Here is a 23,008-nt window from a genome sequence, read left to right as displayed (position 1 = left end):
GCCCTTTCCAAAAGCACTGCTTCTGTAGTTTGAAAGTCCCAAAATTACATGATACTGGGTGGTGAACTCCATTTTGTATTATGTATTGAACTGTGGCTCAGCTTGCCTGAGGGCAGCCTAACATAATGCTTTACAGACAGCTGCCCTGCCCAGGAAGGAAGAACTATCACTGAGAATCCATCAAGACTGCAAACTGGGGCCATTCAACTTTGATCATCTCTCAACTGTTGCCCTACACCTTAAACCAATATTTTTTCTATACGGGGACTTGAGGGTGTGGGGGCAGTGAATATGGGGGCAGGCAAGCACAGTGGGCAAGGGCTTGAGCTGTCAGCACATGACATAGAAACAGAGACCCTATTTAAGAGCAAGATGTTGCTCTGTGCAGGGGAGGGCTGACCCCCCATCACATGTAGGAAAGACTTGCAGGAGGATGAGAGCAGGACTGAATGCCTAACCTGCACCACTGACAGACCTCATACTCACAGAAGGGATGAGATCAGGTCAGGGGAGGATGCACCTCAAGACTTCTGTCTTCAAACATCTGTAACTCTCAGATGTTTTAAGGGTAAAGTTTCTGTGGTTAAGAAGTTCCTTTGCTAAGCCTGTGTTCCTTGCTGGCCTGCTATATTGTCCGTGAATTGGTTGAACTAAAAGCCCAGACTGGCCACAGCCTAGATCAAGAGTGGGCAAACTACAATCCGGGGGCCGTATCCGGCTCTTCAGACATTTTAATCTGGCCCTCGAGCTCCTGCTGGGGAGCAGGGTCAGGAGCTTGCCCTACTCCGGTGCTCCAGCTGGGGAGCAGTGTCGAGGGCTTGTCTTGCTCTGCGTGGCTTCGACAAGCAGCAGTATGTCCCCTCTCCAGCTCCTACACGGAGGCATGGCCAGGCTGCTCTGCATGCTGCCCCTGACCCAAGCACCGCCCCCACAGCTCCCATTGGCAAGGAACTGTGGCATGCCGCTGCTGCCGGGAGCTTCTTGAGGTAAGCGCTGCCCAGAGTCTGCACCCCTGACCATCCTCCTACATTCTACCCCCTGCCCCAGCCCTGATCCCCCTCCTACCTTCCAAACTGCTTGGTCCCAGCCCAGAGCACCCTCCTGCATCTCCAACCTCTCATGCCCAGCCCCACCCCAGAGCCCACCCCTCCCAGCCGGAGCCCTCACCCTCTCCCTCACCCCAAGCCCCAATTTCATGAGCATTCAGGGCCCGCCATACAATTTCCATACCCAGATGTGACCCTTGGGCCAAAAGGCTTTGCCCACCCTGGCCTAGATGGAACTCTGGGGAAGCATACTGAGGGGGTGGTGTTCAGGAGGTCTGAGACACTGATTTTGAGGTCTAGACCAGCTGAGTGCAGGACAGAAATCCTGAAGAAGGTTGTCAAACAAGAGGTTTGATCCTGGGAATGTGCCATGTAGACCCAGAACTAGAAACGGTGACTAGACTCTATACAGATCAAGCTGGCTTGGATTAGCATGGGATTCGGTGATTGGATCCATTTGCGACAGATTGGTGACCAGACAATGGGATACTCAGCCAGATTATAACAGTACCCATGTTATAGAAGTACCCATGAGTAGCAGATATTTTAATTACTTAAATATATTTTTCATTCTAATAAAATTTGGTATGTTCTTTGTTATATTGCTTGGCCAATGATGGTAGATGTTAGAATTCGTCAAAAGTTTGTAAAAATTGAATTTTTCAACAGAAAATGTCTAAATGGAAATTTGCACCAAAAATCAATTTTCATCAACATTTTTAGTGTGTTCCTCAAACAACTAACAAATTTCAGTTTCCAATAATTGCTAAAATAATTTAGTTTTTCTTTGTTTGTGGCATCTGAAAACTCTGGGTAGGGTTGGGATTGGTTTTTGGATGTTTGACACTTAGGTAAAAATGAAAAAAGTCAAAGAAAAACTTGAATGAAAATGAGAAAAAATTAATCAAAACATTTTCTTAGAAAAACAAAATAATTTCCCAGCCTTTCCATGTGATATCTTCAGGGACGTACATATAGTTATAGATATTTATTGCTTCTTTAAAATAATTGTACTGGGGTCTCTTGTCAATTGTATGGTTTTTCTGCTTTCATTGCTAGTATTCTCTAATGGATCTTTTATCCAAAATGGTGGTTGGACAACCTCATTTTGTCCGCTGCATTAAACCAAATGATGACCAAAAGGCATGGAAATTTTCCCAAGAAAGAGTTCTAGTACAGCTACAGTACACAGGAATTCTAGAAACTGTCAAGATACGTCAACAAGGTTATTCTCACCGCATCCTTTTTGAAGAGTTTGTGAAAAGGTAAAACAGGTCTCTTTTTGTAACATGATTCTCTCTTTAAGACTCCATTCAGTACACTGAGAGTTCTTGGACACACTGTGTGTTTTGTTGCAGAAGATTCAGTAAATGTTGGCTTGTACACCTAGGGCCTGTTTCTGCTCCCAGTTACAACACTGAAAACCAGCATAACCCCGCTGAGGTCAATGAAGCTACACTGGTATAAAACCAGTGTAAGAGAGACCAGAATCAAGCTCTTAATGCTCTATATGAAAAAATGTCCCCATCATGTGTCCCTGTGACACGTGTAAATGAACACTTGTATTACAAGTACAGAGAAATTAATCACCTTTGACCGTTATAAAAAGACATGGTTAGAGATGAAACTAACACAAACCTTTATACAAAATCTCTTAGAGCAGAGTGTTCAGTCTTGTCTACACTACAAAGTTTTGTTGGCAAAAGCTGCCTTTTGCCAACAAACTGGGAGGTGTACACACTACAGAGTTATTTTTGGCAGCAAAAGAAAACCACCTCAATGAGAGGCATAAAGCTTTTTGCAGCAAAGTTAAAGCAATAAAGCGTCGGTGTAGACACCGCTGTTTGTTTTGTCAACAGAACTGGCTTCCACCAGTATCCCACAATGCCTGCCATGACCACTTTGCTCACTGTTTTGATCTCTGCTGGCATGCGCCCCTCCACTTACAAAGCTCCAAGTATCTAACAGCTGAGCCTGTTGCTCCCTTTGGGGGACAAAGAGCAAATCATTAGTGTGGAATGCTCCTGTTCTGCCCTGCACTAGGAACACAGCAGCAGGCAGACTGCTGCTGCTGCAGGGAGTGTGTGAGGGTGTGCTGTGCTGCTTTGACATTCCTTAGCATGGAGGGCTCACAGAGCTGCTTAGGATGCTGCTCCAGGCAGCTGAGGCGGCTGTGGGAGAACTCAGAGGGAATCACAGAACCGCAGGCAGGCAGAGCGGGCTGCTTTGGGAGAGACTGCTGTGCCGAGCAGAGCTGGGGGCTGATGGGGGGGGTATCTACTCCCCCTGCCTCTGGATAGGTCGGGCAGCCTGCTGCCTCCCCTGCTCCAGACACACCACTCTCCTTCCCTCCCCACACACACTTCAGCTTAAAAGGGGCTGACAATCTACTAGGATGCCCCTGGAAGGATGAGATTGAGAAACGTGCATCATGTGACCCTGTACCTGCTCCATGGGGCATTGCAAACCCTTCCCAAAGCACCCTGCAGCCAGCTGCAGAGTGAGATAGCTAGTGCATTGCTCTCTGTGTCTATGCAAGAGCTCTTAGTCTGGATGCACTCTGCTGACACAAAGACCTAGTATGGACATGCAACAGTAGTTTTAATTAAAGCACTTTAATAAAAGCATCATAATTTTTTCCAACAAAACTTCGTAGTGTAGACAAGGACTTTGTCTCAGGCTGTCTGCACAGCACTAATCAAATAATGGCAAAAAGCTAACCACACCCCATCAAATGTTTTTCACCATTGGTGATTTCTGCCACATGACAACATTGCAGTGGCTTTGTGGATATTGCTCATTCAGCTAGATCAAGGGTTCTCAAACTGGGGTTTGGGACCTCTCGAGGGTAGTGAGGTTAATACATGGGGGGTCACGAGCTGTCAGCCAGCACCCCAAACCCCACTTTGCCTCCACCATTTACAATGGTGTTAAATATATTAAAAAGTGTTTTTAATTTATTGGGAGGCTCGCACTCAGAGGCTTGCTAAATGAAAGGGCTCACCAGTACAAAGATTTGAGAAGCACTGAGCTAGATGAATGTAAAAAATGATTTATAAATGTTTTTGTGACTAAAAACATTGTTTGATTTGCTGTGTGTTTTTCTACATATGAAAGTTATAGCAGTTTGAGTTAAAGTTTGAATTTAAATTGATATAACAATGTAACTCCCCATGTAGACACTCTTAATCCTGTAGAAGAGCACCTTTTTGCAGCGGTGGCTCCAGGCACCAGCGCTCCAAGCATGTGTCTGGGGCAGCAAGTCACGGGGGGGCGCCCTGCCGGTCCCTGCAATGGTGGCAGTCAGGCATCCTTCAGCAGCTTACCTGTGGGAGGTCCGCCGGTCCTGCGGATTTGGTGGCAATTCGGCAGCGGGTATGCCGAATCCGCGGGACCGGCGGACCTCTCGCCGGCAAGCCACCGAAGGCAGCCTGTCTGCCATGCTTGGGGCGGCAAAAAAGCTAAAGTCGCCCCTGCTTTTTAGGCTTAGTTTATGTCACTTTGGAAGGGGTTTAAGCTACAGTGAAAAAGCCACTCATTCAGGAATGAGAGCCTATTCTGGAACAAGACTGAATAGCTAAAGCAAACACTTCACAAATAACTCATAGTCTGAAAATTGCTCATCGAGACAATATTCATGAATAATGAATCCAATCAAAGAAAATCAGGATCCATTCATGATCACTAACTAACAGGAGCTAAATTTTTAATGACTTGTTATGCTAAGAGTATGTCTACACTGGCACTTCGTTGGCTGAAAAGCGCCAATGAGAACAGCACTTTGTCAGCAGGACCGCTCTCCTACTGCTGCTCTCTGCTGCTGCTTGTTGGGAGTGGAAGCTTTTTGTCGGCAGGAGAGCTCTCTCTGCAGACAAACAGCATCTACGCTGTGCGGCTTTTCATGGCACTGCTGTAGCGGCACAGACAGGTTGCTAAAAGCTGTGTAGTGTAGCCATACCCTTAATGAATATACAATAGGAAAATAGATTGTGAAGGAAGAGAGCAAGAAAATAAAACAAGAAACAGATTTCAGGTAGGAAGAGTTCTCTGTTCACTGACTCACTCTTCTTTTCGAGTCTAATTCTTCACTCATTATACCAGTTTTATATTGATGTAATTCCATTGATTTCACTGGGGTTATACCAGGCCCTTCATCTTTGTACTGTTTTATGAATATTAACTAATCCTCAAAGCACTTGTGAAGAGAGGTGAGGGAGAATTAGTGGGCTTGATTCTTCTCTCATTTACACCTGAATACATCAGGATTACCTCCCTTGAAATGTAGCTGTAAATTGAATGGAGAACAGGGTCAGTATTATCAGCAGGCTTCTCCTCTATAAATTTACAGAGTTAGAACACAACCTTGAAAAGCCATGGTAAAGTCTAACACAATGCCAGTTGCAGATTTGACATCAGTGCAGACAGGTGCAAGTCATGTTTAACATCTTGTCAAAGGGTCCTTAGGTTTGTGGTCTAGCTTGATGTAATTTTCTAGTGAAGAGAATCTAAGTAGGGAAAATGAGGGTCAAGAGATAAGTTGATTTGCCCAACACCATAAGGCACTCAGTATTCGAGCTCAGAATATAGGCCAGGAGTTTCTTGCTCCAGCCCTGTCTTCAGTCTACACCTTCCCACTTCTCTTAAAACAATTTCCATATCCCCTACTAAATTTTTTTAAGCTTTCCTAATTTTTTTTTATAGGTAGAAGAGAAAAACAGGATTCCTTAACTAGCAGCTCTATTAGTCAAGTGTTTTTAGGCACTGAAGTAGTTGAAGGCATAAAAATATTTGAGAAAACAGGTCAAATGCTAAAGAGATTGGCACTTCTTTGTTCATAATCAAAAACCTATTAAGAACAAGAGTTTCAAAATGTCAGTAAATCTGAGGATATCAAAGATTTTCTAAGCCAGCAAGTTAATTGGTATTTTGATCCTTTTGAGCAACTTAACAACAAAATGGATGAGCCAGCAGTTTTTTCCCCCTTGATGCTATTAAACAAATAGGTGTGCTTCTTATCTTCCTGCTCAGTAGTAGTGTTTTGTAAACTCTTAGCAGGAAATCTGAAGACAAAACAATCAAAGTCAGGGAGCAGAGCCATTCAGGGTTTATCAGGTGGAGGTAAATAAAAGATAAAGTCTTGTTTAATATTATTCTTTACTGTCTTGTGTTTTCAAGTAGAACAGATTATTTCATAGTGTTGCAGACCTGGAAGATAGTTTATTGGGTTTAAAAACAGATAGTGAAAAAGAGCTTAATTCTCACCCATTCACACACTGCTTCCTTAACCAAGGATACAACCCTCTGTTATAAAATATATATCTATGTATATCCCTTCCCTTGAAGTAGAAAAGAAGTAATCCATTAGCCCTATAAACACAATTGAATAGTATCACTTCCAAGATCCTCACAAGCATGTGAAAATGTGACATGAAGTGTTGTATAACAAGTTAGGGAAGAAAAAATAAAAGATAGCTGTGATTTTCTTATTCATTACCTTCTTCTCTGGTCTCCTATCCTTTGTCATAGACTGTCTCACTCCAGGATTATGACAGGGCACACTACTGTTATGCTTTTCCTGAGAGCATTGTCTCCTCAATGGCAGGATGATGATGATATTTATTATATCACTGGGATGGCCCATGAAGGTCCTGATTGTGCGAGACACTGTACAATATGCAAAAAGATATACTTTGTCTCAAAAAGTTTACAATCCATGGCCTTGATCTTACAATTCCAGCTACCCGAGCTGGCTCATGAACCTGTAGAGGCACCATTGACATTAATAGATTCCCTAGGGCACAAGGGTGGTCATTGGCTGAAATCCTGGCCCTATGGAGGTTAAAGGCAAAACTCCCATTGACTTCAGTGGAGCCAGAATGTCATCACTCTTTTAGTGTGACACCAGTTCCAGGTTAGCACCTTTCTCTTATGCTGCTTCTTTCCAGAAGCCATAATCACTTCCTGTGGGACCAGAGCTAAGTATGAAGCTGAATATGCTCCCATAATTGGTGGTGATAAAATCTGAATTTGAATTCATACATTGTATGCTGACTTATGCTTGTTTCCTTCCTATTAAAAAAGGTGTTGGCTCAACTGACAGTTAAGAAATACTAATATCTAAAACGTTGCAGAGTCAAATTCACTGCCAGTGTAAACTAGCACAGCTCCAATGGGCTCTGGTGGAGCCGCACCAATTTACACCAACAGAGAATGTGGCCCTTAGTTTTTAAAAAAATGGCATTGCTTTTAGACATAGTTTTTATATACATACAAAAAACAAAGGTACATGTAGCATAGGAGAGAATGACGGAGTGTAACAATAAGACTGATTTTCTAATCCTGTTAAATACCAGTGTATGACGATGTGTGTTTATTTGTATTTATTTTAATGCTTTGTAACAAGTGGCAGACTATTGCCGTTGAGGCTTTCCTAATGATTAAAAATGCATAATATCAATAAAAATGAGTATCTATGTGTGTGTATGTGTGTGTGTATGGAGAGAGAGAGAGAGAGGGACTCCTCATGCAATCCTAACTAATAATTACTAGCTAGTTAGCAGCAGTAGTAGCAGCAGCAAAGTATCTCCTTTATGTTCGCCTCCCAGATATCTGAAAAAAGGGCTTTGCAGGGTGGCCAGAAGACTAGCAAGTGCCAAAGAAAAAGGGTCTTCAAGGAAACTACTGTGCAAGCAGCCCTCTTCCATTTAAACTGTCTTTAGGACTTATCTTGAGCACTTCTGCTGCCTTGCTGAGTGTAAATGCAATGGTGTCACATAGGGAAAGAGGAATGCTTTCTTTCTCCCACTTCTCAGGACATTTAGAGCTACATCTAAACTTGAGGGGCATATTTGTAGATTCCCAGGGGAGATGAGTTTTTTTTTAATTTTATCATTCCTTTCCATTGTTTTGCTTTCTACCACCCCCCCAACCTCTCACTGGTATAGCTCCATTCCCGAGCAAAACTTAGTGCAACATCTAGGCTGTTCTAAATGGCACTGCCTCATAAAATCTCCTTATGGGCCATTACACTGGCAGGGATTGCTAGAGTGCAGCATGCTCCAGCCATAGCCCTTTCCTCATGCACCTAAGGATGGAACAGGTGGTGGCAGTGTTGGGTGTATCCTTAGCTGCCCACTTAGGACTTTAATCCCCTTTGTCCACCTTATTAGTGGAAAGAGGTCTGGGGACTTAGTAGGGCTGAGGATCTGGCCCACAATACTCAGAGTACTTCTTTAGCAGGAGTATACTAATTCCCTGTTGCAATCAAAGTGTGTTTATGTAGCAATTAACTTGCTCTTTCTTTGTCCTTTGGTGTTTGTAGGTATTATTACCTGGTTTTCAAGGCACATCAGACCCCTCTTGGTAGCAGAGAAAGCTGTATTGCTATTTTGGAGAAATCAAAACTAGACAATTGGGTTCTTGGGAAAACAAAGGTAGGGCACTTTTCTGGTTTTCTCCAGGGGTGTTTTCTCTGCAGTGAGGCATGTCTAATGAATGGTTTAATGAAGCCGTGGCTAATTCTGCCCAGCATTGTGTGGATGTGACAAGAAAGGGAGAGGGTGCAAGGAATGTCCCCTGCTCCTGCACGTGGACTGCTGCTCCATGCTAGTGTTGCTGCAGATGCTAGCCTCCCTAGATGGAGGGAATGCCCCTTTCCTCCCTAGTCTGCATAAGGAGAGATGCACATAAAACCTTCTCTCAAAGGTGGCATAGTACCTGCACCACCCCTGGGTGCACCTGAGGCATGATGCCTCCAGCAGCACCTGCTGGTGTGGGGCTCCTCCACAATCCTCTCTACTGCAGGTTGTGGCTTAATGCCACCATTTAGTCTTTGCTATCTGTGAACCACTTTAGGCCAGTATCGGTTTGTTGTGTTAGAAGTTGTCCTGCCTTTCAGATGAGCTGCTCTGGACTATTTTAGTAGCAGCCTTTGTTCATGGTTTAAAATGATGTGACTGATTTTGCAAAATATGGGGCCAAATCCTGAATTGCTCACTCATTCCTTAGAAGTAAGCCAACGGGAGTTTCCTGAATAAGGACCCTTAGGATTTGGCCCCTGAACTAAGATACAATATTGTATTTATAAACTCACCCCACTCCCCTCTTATCATTATCATGAGGAACGCTTTGTGCTAATGTTTATCCTAAGGACTCCCACCAGATTTCCAGTGTATGCCACACTGATGAAAGAGACCATTATTGAAAACGTTACCACAAATCAGCTCTAGCTTGAAAAGCTATATTTAAACATTGCTGATACAGAAAAGCAGCATTCTGACCAAGCTGTCATGGGTGATTTACTTGGGAGTAATGGGATAATTGTGTGACTTACATTGTAATGGGTGATTTGTAATTAGTGGAATAAACTAAAAACATATATTTTACAACATGGTTTCTGAAATTCTAGCTATAAGATTTAGCAGCTTTTTCTAGCAATGATTCTGTAATGTAGATTGAAATAATACTAATGAAGAGGCAGTATAAAATATTTTATTCTACTGCTTACATATAATGCTGAACCTGTTGTTCCATTTCAGGTATTTCTAAAGTATTACCATATAGAGCAGTTAAATTTGTTCCTGCAAGAAGTTATAGGCAGGGTGGTGGTAATGCAGGCCTATACCAAGGGGTGGCTTGGAGCTAGAAGATATAAGAGAATCAAAGAGAGAAGAGAAAATAGTGCTGTCGCCATTCAGTCAGGTAAACATTCATATTCCTTATTTCATGCACAATCTTGGCATTTTAAATTGCCTGCAAATTATCTATTCGTTTTCTCAGTAGTTTGCTGTGAAATCAAAATAACGTGGTATTTTTCCCTCCAGCTGATACCAACATTACAGATTAATTTCTAAGTTATCAGTTTAGTAATCGCTAATGTCTTTGTTTAAATGTTTTACTATTATAGACTATGCCTGAAAACAAAGGAGGTGTTGTTCAGTGTCTTTCAACTAACGTGCAGCATGCAGAAGAGATGCAATAGTTACACTCTCCTTTTTGCATGTACCTCTGCATTCCAAATAACATAAATACTGCTGTGGTTCTGGGAAGGTTGATTATTTGTAGTTTATCATGCCTCACTCTATTGATTTATTTTTTGGGAGGCAGGGCATTAGAGGGATGCAGTTGTTCGCATTGAACTTTGACCTCCAATAATTCTGCACCTCAGTCTTTGCTTGACTTTGTGACATCAGAGAGCACATGTTGACAATTAAAATTTGGAAGACTGGAGATGTGTTTGAAGTTGTGGAGATGCTTATACTCCAGTCATGAGCCCAGAGTTCAACTGGGGGGTGGGTGAGGAAGAGGTAGTGGGAGGGGTTGGTTATGGCAGGGAGGATGAAAGATTAGGCACATCTCTGACTTTATAACACTTCCTTAAATAAATGTAATTCCCAACACATGGGTTTGTATTTTTAGCCTGGAGAGGATATGAAGCTCGCAGGAAGTACAAGGAAATAAGGAACAGAAGAACTGATGCTGCTATACATATTCAAGCAGGTAATTAAAACATTATTTCCACAGACTATGTCTATTTTGCTAGGGATACCTTCATGTCAGTATTTATAGCTGAGAGAAATGTAAACAGCCCAAACAAAAGCAATCAGAAAACCCTGCTTCTGATCATGTGTTCTTCAATATCAAATCTCACCAGTGACAGGAATCTAGCACTTCGGAGCTTTTATGGTGAGTACTTTTTTGAAAGCAAAACATACTGATTAAAAGCCATTGAATGCGTTCTCAGGGATTCATCTGGGCTCAGAGAGTCAATGTGTATTAACCATGTGTAGAGTTGGTGTGAAGCACTAGAATCATTTTGCTTAAAGTGTGGATGATAGGCACTGGACATGCCATCACTCTGGCTTTCTGGTTATCCCTAATATTGGCAGATTGCCAGGTTTTATTCTTAATTGCTGCTGATTTTCCCAGGTTGGGCCAAACCTCTGATTCCCTGCCAGGCTTCAATGCACTTATATCAATATGAATTTGAATAAACTTGAAAGAGATTATTGAAGGAACAGGCCCACAGGGTGGTGCAGGTCTCTAGTAGAGAGCAAGAGATCATATGGCACTGAAAATATAAGATCCATCCTACTGAACTCAGTAGCAGGGAGGCTATAGTTTCAAATGCAGCCAACATGAAGCAAACTAGGGTTGATGTACCACACCTGTGCATACCATTGTTCCCTGCAACCAAGAGTGAAGGAATTCTGAAACAGATCTAAAAAAAGCCATAGCAGATGGACCAACAGAGAAACCTGTGCTCCGCATTTCAGTGCAGTCATTGCCTATACTATAATTATGTGACTTCTGTTACCTCTGAGTTCTGTTTTCCTTAGATGATAGTTAAACTGAAAGAAAAGATTTTCTGCTGAATGTTCTCTCACTTCTGAACATAAAACCAAAATGTTAACGACAAGCCATTTTCATTATAAATCCAACAACTAACTTCCTTTCCCCAATCCTGTTCCCTAAGAGTCAGCATCACTGTGATTTTCAAGAGGAAGGCAAAATAATACAATTCTGGCTGTAGAATTAGAAAGGCAATGTACATTTCTCTTAGGGTGAGGTTCTTTATACATATTTTTGTGTACGTTCATAAAATAGCATGTGACTCGCTCTAGGGTTATATGCTGTATGTTCAATGAAATTGGGAACTGTTGAATGGGAAGGTTTTTCCAAGTTACAGCAAACATCAAGTGACTGGATAATCATATTCTCCACTTGCTCCCCTCCCCTGTGCTGTTATCTTCCATTGTTCTCATTTTAACACAGACTCCTGTTCTTCAGACAGGGAATCCATCTTTAGATGTATTGCAAAACACTGACTCTTGACAGTAATGCTCTTTTTGGAAAGCCTGCACCTCAATTTTCCAGCCAACCCAACAGCCTGTGCAGTACGGGGGAAAGAGAGGCTCTATCAGAGGTGACCCTTCAGTCTGCACTAGTACCAGTTCTTAAAGTAGTCATTTGGGGCTAGATTGTCCCATGTATGCACAGCACATAGGAAGGCAATGTGGTACAGCACCAGCCCCTGGAGAGTGCTAGGAGGCTTTCTGTCTCAGAATTCCATGTAGAGGTCTTAGGCATGCAGAATATGCATGCCCATTGCTAAACCCTTTATGGAGTGCTGTTTATGCACTCCCACTCCCTCCAGGGACCATAAGGATCGGACAGAAGCAGAGCCATGTTCCATTCTGTCACCTTTGTGACACTGTACACCCAGTGAAGTAGACAGAGATCCCTTGAGTGCAGAGACTGCGGTACAGTCCTTGCGTAGCCCAGACAAATGTGGAAGGGTCCTGGCATTCCTCTCACCATAGCACACACCATACGCCCATATCAGGGCCAGACAGAACCATTAAATCATTGTGTTGATCAGATTGGATGGATGTGCATTAGGACTACAGAATTCAGAGTGACACAGCACACCTTCATGTTAATCATGCTTTACAGATATTCCCATCTTTGGCACAGCTTTAGAATTTATACTGCATCACCATTTATTTCAGAAAATCAAACTTCAGTTTGTGTGAGACTCTCTGCCTTAGGAAATCTATATCTAGGACTCTCTAAATGAAACTTCTTTCTAAACATTTTTGTTTATCTCTGCACATTAGTCTTTCTGTGTCTCAAGGCTGAGTAAATAATTGCAAAGTGTGACCATTATTTGGGTTTTAAACTAGACTGTCTATGACTATTGTTACTTCCATTCCACCATAAAAGAGTGTGGTGCTGAACAGGCAAACAGACATAATCTCCACACTGAGGAGCTTGCAGTGTAAGTACAGATAAAGGACAGCATCTCAAGAAAAAGCAATGTGGTCATTTTAACATTATGTTAAAGAATGAGCAATTTAGATCACAGAGATACAGTACTTGCATTTGCTGGTCAGGCATTTGTAAAACCATATAATTAAAATATATATAGCAAAATAAAGCAGTCCTTGAAATTTTGGAAGCATTTGGCTTACATGTTTCTACAGAGCAGCACATATTGAAATTTGTTTTCCTTTCATCTCCTTCCCAATAAAAGCAGCAGTGCGGCTTATCCCTTTAGCTTCCTCAGAACTTCCTTTCAGAATTCCCGATCTATTACAGCACATTCACATACCAGAAACAAGATGCCTTTTCATGCTGTCAACCTTTTTCATCTGAAATGTAAATTAATTCTTGCTGGTACGCTTTGACAGAGATCAAAGTAGGGGTATTAACCTTATTGGGCCTTTTTTCCATCGGAATCAGTTCCAAAGACGGCAAGGGTGGTGTTAGGAGGCCAGTCTTCACTGTTATCTATGGCCCTCCTCCAGGCAGTCCTCTGTCTACAAGTCAACATTTCAAAGGCAGTGATTTCTTTTGTAAATGACCTTATCATTACTTTAAACGGTGTGAAAAATGATTTGGATGAATAATTCTTGCAGGATTATCCTGCTCATTTTAATTGTGGGGGGACTTCATTCAAATTCCAGGATATTGTTTAAGTGGTTTTGACAGCAAGTGATCACAGCCTGATAGAAAGGAGGAACAAAGCTTCTGATTGGAAACCTCTTGACTTGTTCAGATTGTTCATTTCTTGAAGTTAGTCTTTGAGGTAGGCTACATTTGCAATTTAAAAATAAACAGATGCCTTTCAAATACATGAGCTGGTGGTCTGGAGATCTCAGTGGGCCCAAGCAGTTCACTATCCATTGATGAAATGTTGGAAGAAAAAACACATTTTTAAAAAACCCAAGTATACATGAAGATACATTTCTTATGCGTATAATATTATACCAAAAATAAGTCATTATTTGGGCTGGGGAAAAAACCCTTGCTAATAGATAAAATGTTTATGAATTTAAGCAGTTCAGTACATCTACACTAGTGGCTCACACAATGTGAGCTACGTCAGTGTATTTACACTGGTGGCTAAAATCCCCAGTGTAGGCAAAACCTTACCCACCTCTTTGTGTCTAGGTTTCCCAATTGGTAAAACATGGATAATAACAATTTTCTACCTCACAGAGAAGGCAAAGATATTGTGAAAGAACTGAGTTCCTCAGACAAAAATGAAGTAGTGTTGTTTCTTTGTGCTGTGGTTTGCATTGCTTTGTTTAAAGCCTAGGACAAGGAAAAGATCACTTTGTTGAAATAATTTTAACATTACATTAAGCCAGAGTCACAGCTAGTGTAAATCAGTATATTGCCATTGTTTGATTTCAGTTGAGCAGTGGTGATTTACACCAGCTTTGGATCTGTAGCTATATTTGTATCACCACATTTTATTAATTAGAATTAAAACCAAGTAAGTACAATTATAATGGTAATTTTTTTGTTTGTTTTTACTCCATTCCCAGTCACCATAGCATGGATTTCCATGTCAAGTGACAGCTCTCTCCAAAGACTTAAGAGACGATTTTAATCTCTGTTTGTTTCATTTGTGAGCCGACACTGCCAAAATGCCAAATGAATGGGGCATGCGATTCACTTAGATCTGAGGTGACATCACTGAACTCATGTTAATTAAGGCCTCTTTAGCCATCTGGAATATGCTGTGCGACTCTAGTCAGGATTGAGTTTAAACTCTGCTTCCAGAGGTGAAAGGCAAATGACTAATCCATTGAGCCACCATCCCCTCCTCCAACACACACTCATGCACTCACCATATGCCACACTTTACTGTGAAATTCTTTACTGAGAACTCAAGATTCCAGTTCTTTTTTGTGACACAAAATGGTGGATGCTCAGGAGGAAAGAGAAATGAGACAATCCTTTTATCAGCTACTTCTGTCTTGTAACTTTTTACCATGTGATGTTGCTCACCAACTATTTGCACAGCCTTAACTAACAATCTTCTAAGAGCAAAATTTTGGGACTATGGAGAACTACATGCCATTTATATTAAGTTAATATGTATGTAAAATGTATATGGTTAGGATTTTCAAAAGTGCTCAGGAATCACACCCTCAGCTCCAAATGTAGACACACCCTCTGAGTGCATCTACATTTCTATTAGATTTGTATTTCCTGGTTTTGACTGTAAACGGAAAAGCACTGAAAGGTCACTGGACAGGCAGGCTATTCCTGCATTATTTCATCACCCAGCTGGAGCCAGCAAAGGACAGAACTCCTTGGCGAACCTGTTCCTATTTGGTCCAGCCTGATTTCTAGATTTAAGAGGTTCAGATTAGCAGCCACAATTCTGGGTGCTGTCACAGGCTTTTGCACCTCAGATTTTACCCTAACAGCCCCGTAATCTGCTTTGTGCAAACAGTAATATACAGCAGCAGCATAAACCCTGTTTGCAACCCTGGAAAAAGGGTGCTAATACTTAGTAGAGCTCTGTTCTCCCCTTCATGAGAGAACACATGCTGGGAAAACAAATTCCACAAGTTGAAACTCAGTTTTCTATTCATTCTTCCACTGAAGGAATGGGGGATGGGGGAGAGAAGTGTTTTACCCCCTGAGGTTTGTACTACATAAACCTGCAAACTTCCTGAGATCCACAGGAGACAATGGGCATCCCTGGATACCTAGAGAGGGGGCATGATTCTCCATATCCTTACACTGTACAACAGTTTTAGACTGGCATCAAACTTGTGTAAAAGAGTGGAGGATCATGGTGTCCAAACCCCCTCAAATTTTGACATTTAAATACTGCAAGTGCTTATTTGAGAAATGAGGGAGTCAGAGGTCTTACTTGGGAACCCAAGTTTGAAAACTGAGCCTATAAAGTATCATGATATTATGGTATCTTCCCTTCAACAAGTGATTAGTTTGCATTTCCAAGGGCACAGTAATTCTTGTTTGTTACTGTAAATGGGATTAGGATTTGAAAGTGTCTGTCTACATAGGAGTAAATAGCTGTTTTACATGCTGTTTTATGGTTAGGAATGAAGGGATAGAGAGAGAGAGATCTTTCTTGAGCAGGGTGAATCCTCTCTTGCTGCTTTAAAATGTTTCCGTACCTCCTGCCTATATGTTTTATGCACCGATCTACAATTGTCCTGATTGCTCTCTACATTGTGCTCAACAGCCCATTGAAGCATGGTATTCCCTATGCGAATCAGCAGGAAAATGCCTGGACTTTCTGCTGACCAAAACTGAACAACTTTGAGTGTAATCTATATGGCTCAGTAAATTCTTTGTGAATCAAGTCTCAGACTGAAAGTAAAAATAATTGCAACTTGCTACCTGCTGAACCTGAGAGAAAACTCATTTTATATGAGCATCAGTATCCAGAGTGCATGGCACATATAATATTTAACACTGAATGACTATTAATCTGAGTGATAATGTGCAGTTCACATCCCATTTTGCTCCAAGCTCAAATCCTGTTGTCATTAGCCATGTAAAGGATCAGGACTGAATATATTGTTGCTGTAGTTTGCGGTAGAGAATACATAAGGTGAAAATAAAGTGACAGCTGGTAATCATTCTTCTTCAATGATGTGATGATTGTTCATGGGGCACTAGCAACATGAATCTACTAATTTCACACTCTTTGAGCCAAGTGCTTAGTGTCAAAACCAGCCAAAGTCAGTAATGCAAATTGCTGTGATGGAGCAGCTTCCCGACCTCTCAGCCTCCCTCAGTAGAATGCCCTGTGTGTAGTTGCTTTGGAAACATTATGGATCCATTTCACAAATGCTGAAGTGAAGCACTCCTCTGAATGTTGAATGAAACCTCTAGGAAGCATGTTGGTCTGCCATGCTACTGAGGTTATCCCGTGAGTGAAAGGAGAATCAGGAATTGCACACCTGTTACCTTGCAGAACCTAAGCATTCTAGGAAACCTATCTTTGATAGAGTTTAATCAAAGACAAGCTAAGTTCTAAAATATTTATGAAAACAAAGGAATATTTATGAAAACAGTGGAGCCTATTACAGTGAAATCAGATATAGTCAAGCTCCATTTATTTAGTGAATGAAGGACAATCCTGAATTGTTTCATTGCATTAAAAAAAAGTAAAGAGGGGTCCAGTGTATCCACACGGTAAAAAATGCCATTGTAAGAAATGTGACAGTCCGTTTTTAAAAATAGTAAAGAGGAAAAAAAGTCTAAAGATTCAGACTTAAGGCGAAAAACAAAGCTGCTGCTGCTATCATTATTTTATTATTTTAGTTTATTTTCAGCGCTCCTTTTTATTTAAACTTGTCCATAGACTGACCAGTATTTGGCACATTTCAGCTCTGTAGAGATAGCTGCTGCTGGCCAGTTGTCTTTCCAGCCAACATCAGAGTAGGCTTCTTGTCTGGTCAGTAGGGGATAGTTAAGGATTGGAAGGCTGATCACATGAGGCAACTGAACGTTTGCCTCACTCTGCCAGATAGACATACTTTTCCAGTCTTATTATTAAGGAAGGAAAGTGCGTCAGTCTCATGACACCTGAATGCTGTATTTACAGCACCTCAGCAGGCCCAACTTCTATCATTCTTTCTGGAAAAGAATGGTTATTTATTTCAGTGGTAATTAAGTGAAAGATAAAGACATCTCACTAAAAAGCATTTTTTGCTGCTTCTAACACTGGCAATTCTGAAAATTCCAAAAGGCACTGAAATATTTAGGTTATTATGGTGCACTGCATACCACAGCTCAAGCAGTTCAGATGGCTTTCATTTTCTTGTATTGCACAGAAAAATGTGACTACCTAGATTTTCTCAAGAAACACTAGTTGAAGAGAAGGCAGTTAATGCTATCCTGTGATTAAACTAGACAGGAAGGGGATAGGTTACAGCTCTCCCTAAGGAAACCCTTTAAAAGAGATTATGGTGACTATTTTTCTATTTTCTTTAACACACTCTAATTATTACACAACAGAACATCAGTATGGGCTGCTTTTAAAAGAATAGTTAAATGTTGAAAGATGAGACTCCATGAATAATCCCAAAATGTGAGGATTTTAAGGTGTAAACTGTACGGGGCAGGGACTTTGTCTTCTTTTGTGTGGATAATGCCTAGTGGTCCTGGAATTTAAAACACTGTAGGAAAAATAAAAACAATGAGGAGTCCAGTGGCACCTTAAAGACTAACAGATTTAGTTGGGCATAAGCTTTTGTGGGTGAAAAACACCACTTCTCAGAGTGCCATCAAACTCGTTTTTGTGGATACAGACTAACATGGCTACCCCTCTGATACTGGGAAAAATAGCTGTTATCAACACACATTTCTGATTTCATAGAAATCATACGCATTAGAGATGGAAATGACCTGTAGGTCTTCTGATCAATCCTCCTATATTTAGGTTATCCGGGCCCTTCTCCATCCTGCTACATCTTTTAGCCAGTGCAGGATCAATCCATTCAGTATATTCTCAAATTTCTTGGGCCTGATCCTGCATTGGGATCCACTATGCCCATACAGAGTCTCACTGATGTATTCCAACATCAGGGCCTAGATTTCAACAACTCAGGTGATGGGGCTTTCTCCTATTCCATTGTGGGATGATTCTGCAGACTGAACCTGATGCTTTACTGCCTTTCCTAAAGTAGAGAGACTTTCCTAATTGAGGCCACTGCTGGGAGATGTGTCCTCATATTCATCCCAAGTTGTCTTTTGCATGTTATCATCCTATTAGTTCTTACTATACCTGGGGGTGGTCTATGACAGACAATCCTTTCCCTGGGTTGTTTCCATGATTCATATATTGTGCAGTAGAAGGTTATCGTCATTTTTGAGTGTGTATTGTATTTAAACTACGTTGTATGTATTTTCCTCATGTCAACCCCCTCCTGCCATTTAATCATTTAGTTTATGTTTTAAAATAAATCAGTGTTTGATATAGATTCTAGGGGAGAGGAGGAAACCCTTGATTTTAGTTTCCTTTGTGACATTTCCTTAAATTTCTTGCTTCTCAAATGCACCACTGTATTTATAAGGTCTGGTCTTACCTGTGCTGTATACAGGAGTTATAATATCTTTGCTCAGTGCTAGAGAGAATGAAGCCCAAATTTATATTGGATACAATTTTGAAAAGTGCTGAACTGACTCAGGTGCCAAAATCCTATTGACTTTCCGTAGGGCTTAAGCACATTTGAAAATTTTACCCACTGACTTTTTTTGTCATTCCACTGCACTAGAAGCTTCTTATCTAATTTACTGTTTCTTACCTGCTGCTTAACTTGTGTGCTTTTGTGTTGGTGGTATAACTTCAAAACATTTCTTGGCATCTGAAGGTATTTGACATGCTTAAGCCTAATGTATCTTTAAAATGCTCTGTTATGGTTACAGCTGGTTGAAAAATATGGGAAGAAAAAATTGTGATGTTTGTGGTTAAAACTTGACAAAAAATTAAGTCAAAATTTCAAATGTTGAAAAATGTTAATAAGTTCTAATCCTGGTAGTTGTGGGTAAAACTGAATAGTTTTTTTTATTACCGTTTTTAGTTAATATATCATGGGCCTGATTTTCATTTCAACTAATTAATTACATTTATTCTCACTTTAAGTTTCTTTGCACTACCAGGGTGGTGTAAAGTGGCCTTAGTGTAAGTGAAAATCAGGCCCTATATATTTTTCCAGTGTTTTAAAAGTGGACCCAATTCTGCAAGGTGGTGACTGCCTTTTGCCTCCATTTATTCAAATAGGGGCCAAAAGCACTCAGCTCTGAGCAGGACGGTGCCTGTTCTGTAGGAGAAAAGCTGTTAGTTCTGTCTAGGACTGATTGTGAAGTTTCCTCTTATTCACACTTGTGTCTGTCTAGCTTTCAGGGGATACATTGTTCGAAAAAATTATTCAAGATTGAAAAGTAGCGATGGTTACCCAGCTGATACTGAGTCTGTGAACAACTACTCCGCCCCCAGTTTTGACTGTGAACACTGGTGAGTTGAATCCTTTGGTGTCCATTATTTTCACAAAAATCATATCCCATACAACACAAGGTGAAAGGAATAGGCACTGAAAACAAATACCCTGCCTCATCATTCACCCATCTCTTTGGTAGCCTGTTCTGTAAGTAAGAAAACCTGTAACCGGTCAATCCCTCCACCAGTTTAGTCATCTCAATGTTCTCTCTCTTATCAGAGTTTGATTTCTTTGTTGTGTTATCTGTCCAGATTGTGGGCCTGTAAATTTCTCAGCAGTACCCTCAGTACCCATCGACTTCAGTGAGAGTTAAGTCTGCTCAGCATTTCACAGGACTGGACTACATACCTGTGACTAAATTTGCTAAATTGGAAGCTCTTTGAGGTAGGGGATTAGTTTTCTTTTATGTCTGTAATGCTCCATGCACATCTAGCGTAGAGACAATAATAGTAAAAGGCAGGTCAGTAAGTCTCCTTCAGAGACCCTAGGAGTACAGCAAATCTGAACCCTGGTTCTACGTCTTTGCTGAGAGAGCAGGTCTTTTAACCTTCTTCACTCCAAGCTCTAGCAGCTGATTCACTCCATCCAGTTGCCCTCATGTATCTTACCTTCAGCTGGAGCTGCAGGAGGGAGCTGACTCTTCTATAGCTGTGATCCATGCCATTGCATTGATTATTCACTGGGGTAGGAACCTCTCTTTAACACGTCTTTGTCCCTCTGGCCCAAGAATGACAGTTCTGGGTTCTCCCTGGAATATATACTTCCCAGTTAGCAGGCTCTTGCTGTGCTGCTACACCTCTTAATAAAGCTCTCTGAAAACTGATGACTTATTTGACTTTAAGTAGACTGCATTATTTCATGGAGTAAGACTTTAAAAAGAGGTGACCTTTTAAAATCTCCAAACCCATACTTCTGATTTCTCTCCTTGTACTCATAACATTCAGTTCAGTTAAATTCCATGATAACTTAGTGATTGGTTTGGATTGAATAATTTGTACTAAATGTTACAGTGTGTGTCATTAAAGGTTTCTAACCAGGTGCAACCACATGCATCCTCCTGGGCCACACAAGCCCAGAATGATACAGATGCTCTTTAGTGCAGCAGTCTGATTTATGGAAGGGAAAGGTTTGGTCCAATAAACAAGGGCAAAAAGAATAAAAGCTTGTTGCAATGCTGTTTGGGCAAAGGGAGATTTCATGGAAATGAGCTCCATAAAACTTACCACCACAGCTCTGTCTGGGTGCTGGTCCTCTCTCCCTGCGGAGATCCATAACTCACCATGTGTGTGGCTGCAGGGTGCAGCTCCCTACCGTTATGAGGTACTCCAACGGGACTCTCTTGCAGTTGTCTTAGTCGTGCTGGTAGCGGCATGGTGATCCCTTCAGCTGCCTGCTGATGATGGTAAAAATCAGCTACCACCATCTCTATCATGCTGAGTATGTTTCCCAGACCCGAAGAAGAGCTCGATGTAAGCTTGAAAGCATCACTCTCTCACCAACAGAAGCTGGTCCAGTAAAAGATATTACCTCACCCACCTTCTCTCTCTGATAGATAGGCCCATTCCAGGCTGACTATTTCCCCACCCTATATCAGGCTATTTTTGGAATTACTCTCTGTTTTCCAGGTAGATATGTTTTCTTGGATTAGGTAGTATTTTTCACAGCTATATACCTCAGGCTCATGAAGCTTCAGGGACCAGCAGGCATTGAGGCAAATCTGGGCTGGATAGAACACACACAGAACACAGTTGCTAATGGGAGTACATTGCCCATCCATCTCTTACGCAGGAATGTACTTGATGCATACTCTGAGTCTTACAATAAAATCCACACATTCTCTAATCCAGAGTTGTAGTCTGTTAAAATGTCACCACTTCTGATGATACTTGGTTTTATCCCTGATAAATATTGCAGATTATGAGCCTGATCCTGTAAATTTCTCAGCAGCGCTCTCCTCCCCCTCGTTGACTTCAGTGAGACTTGGGGGTACTCAGCATTTCATAAAAGACATTCAATATCTTGCAAGTCTGGATTCTGTCATTTACCTTTCATAAATCAAGCTGCACTTCCATGTGTGGCTGTTACTGGGCACTGGGTTTTTTTAAGCATATGGCTGTTCAGTCATATAGGAAACATGTAGGAAATAGGAATGCTGATGAATAATAGTTCAGATGTTTAACACGGTAGCTTGTAATATATCCCTCGAGAAGGCAGCTTCATTGTGGATTCACATACCTTTACATTCAAGTGTAGAATAATAACATTTTCTTTAGGTTTCTTTTTATTTGGTGGTTGGTTAGGTTTTTTAAGGTAGGTAGTTTGTGAGAATGAAAAATGAGCTGAAATGTATTCTGTGGGTCAGAAAGCAGAATTACATCTAGGGTACTCAGTTTCAGTTCATGATATCCACAGGAACACAACTGTATACAATTCAATATGTCACAATCTGGCTTTCTTCCTAAAGTCAATTCAAAAGTTCTGCATAACTGAATGGAGAGCATATTTGAGGAAATCATAGTGTTTCCAAAATGTACAAAAGAAATGGGCACATGTAGGTAAAGACTTTTAAAAACTTAAATTCCTTCAAATGAATTTAGGCTGTCCACTTGGCCTGTAGAGCAGAGCAGAAGCGAATACAGGCTATTAAATGACATTAAATGTTATTAAAAACACCAGCTTCTTATTTTAACTGAGTACTAAATATCTCCTACATTTAGCTGTCTAATTTCGAAATAAGAAGGAACTGTACTCAAATACAAAGGACCTTTTTACATGAACCTCAGTCATTGATATCACAATTGTGACTGTGCTAGTTACTTAACAAATAGCTTTTTACTGTACAAAGTAGGAGTATAAATATCTGCATAACATTAACTTATATGTTAGTGGCATAAATGCTTCCTATCATTTAAATGGCATGTTCTTACATTTTACTGTATAGAACTGAGCAGCAGCCTGTGGAACTTTCTGATTGTGAAGAATCTTAGGGTTACATTGGCTTCAATGGGAATTGCACTTGATCTGAATTTGGCAACGAAGCACATCTGCATATATCAGTTTTGCCAGTCCACTTTCTGATATCGCCAGCCACGAGCAGAAATCCTCAACTGGTCAGTTACAGCTGAAGCTGCTCCTTTTCATGGCCTGAGCAGCACACAGGGGCCAAATCACAATCAGAATCTT

The 23,008-nt window shown here is 41.1% G+C and overlaps 1 protein-coding gene across 1 annotated transcript in view; it reads left to right on the top strand.

Moving 5' to 3' along the window:
* MYO3B (myosin IIIB) overlaps window positions 1–23,008 on the top strand; it is a 297,957-nt gene that overhangs the window by 171,828 nt on the left and 103,121 nt on the right. The window contains exons 24-28 of the mRNA XM_032771086.2: window positions 2,106–2,311; window positions 8,368–8,479; window positions 9,584–9,746; window positions 10,464–10,544; window positions 19,725–19,842. Of these exons, the coding sequence (XP_032626977.1) occupies window positions 2,106–2,311; window positions 8,368–8,479; window positions 9,584–9,746; window positions 10,464–10,544; window positions 19,725–19,842 (680 nt within the window). The remainder of the gene's footprint in view (window positions 1–2,105; window positions 2,312–8,367; window positions 8,480–9,583; window positions 9,747–10,463; window positions 10,545–19,724; window positions 19,843–23,008) is intronic.

This window comes from Chelonoidis abingdonii, chromosome 10 (genome assembly GCF_003597395.2).
Source record: "Chelonoidis abingdonii isolate Lonesome George chromosome 10, CheloAbing_2.0, whole genome shotgun sequence".
Taxonomy (NCBI): Eukaryota; Metazoa; Chordata; order Testudines; family Testudinidae; genus Chelonoidis; species Chelonoidis abingdonii.
The sequence above is the reverse complement of the archived record's forward strand: the minus strand, read 5'-3'. Positions and strand labels throughout refer to the sequence as shown.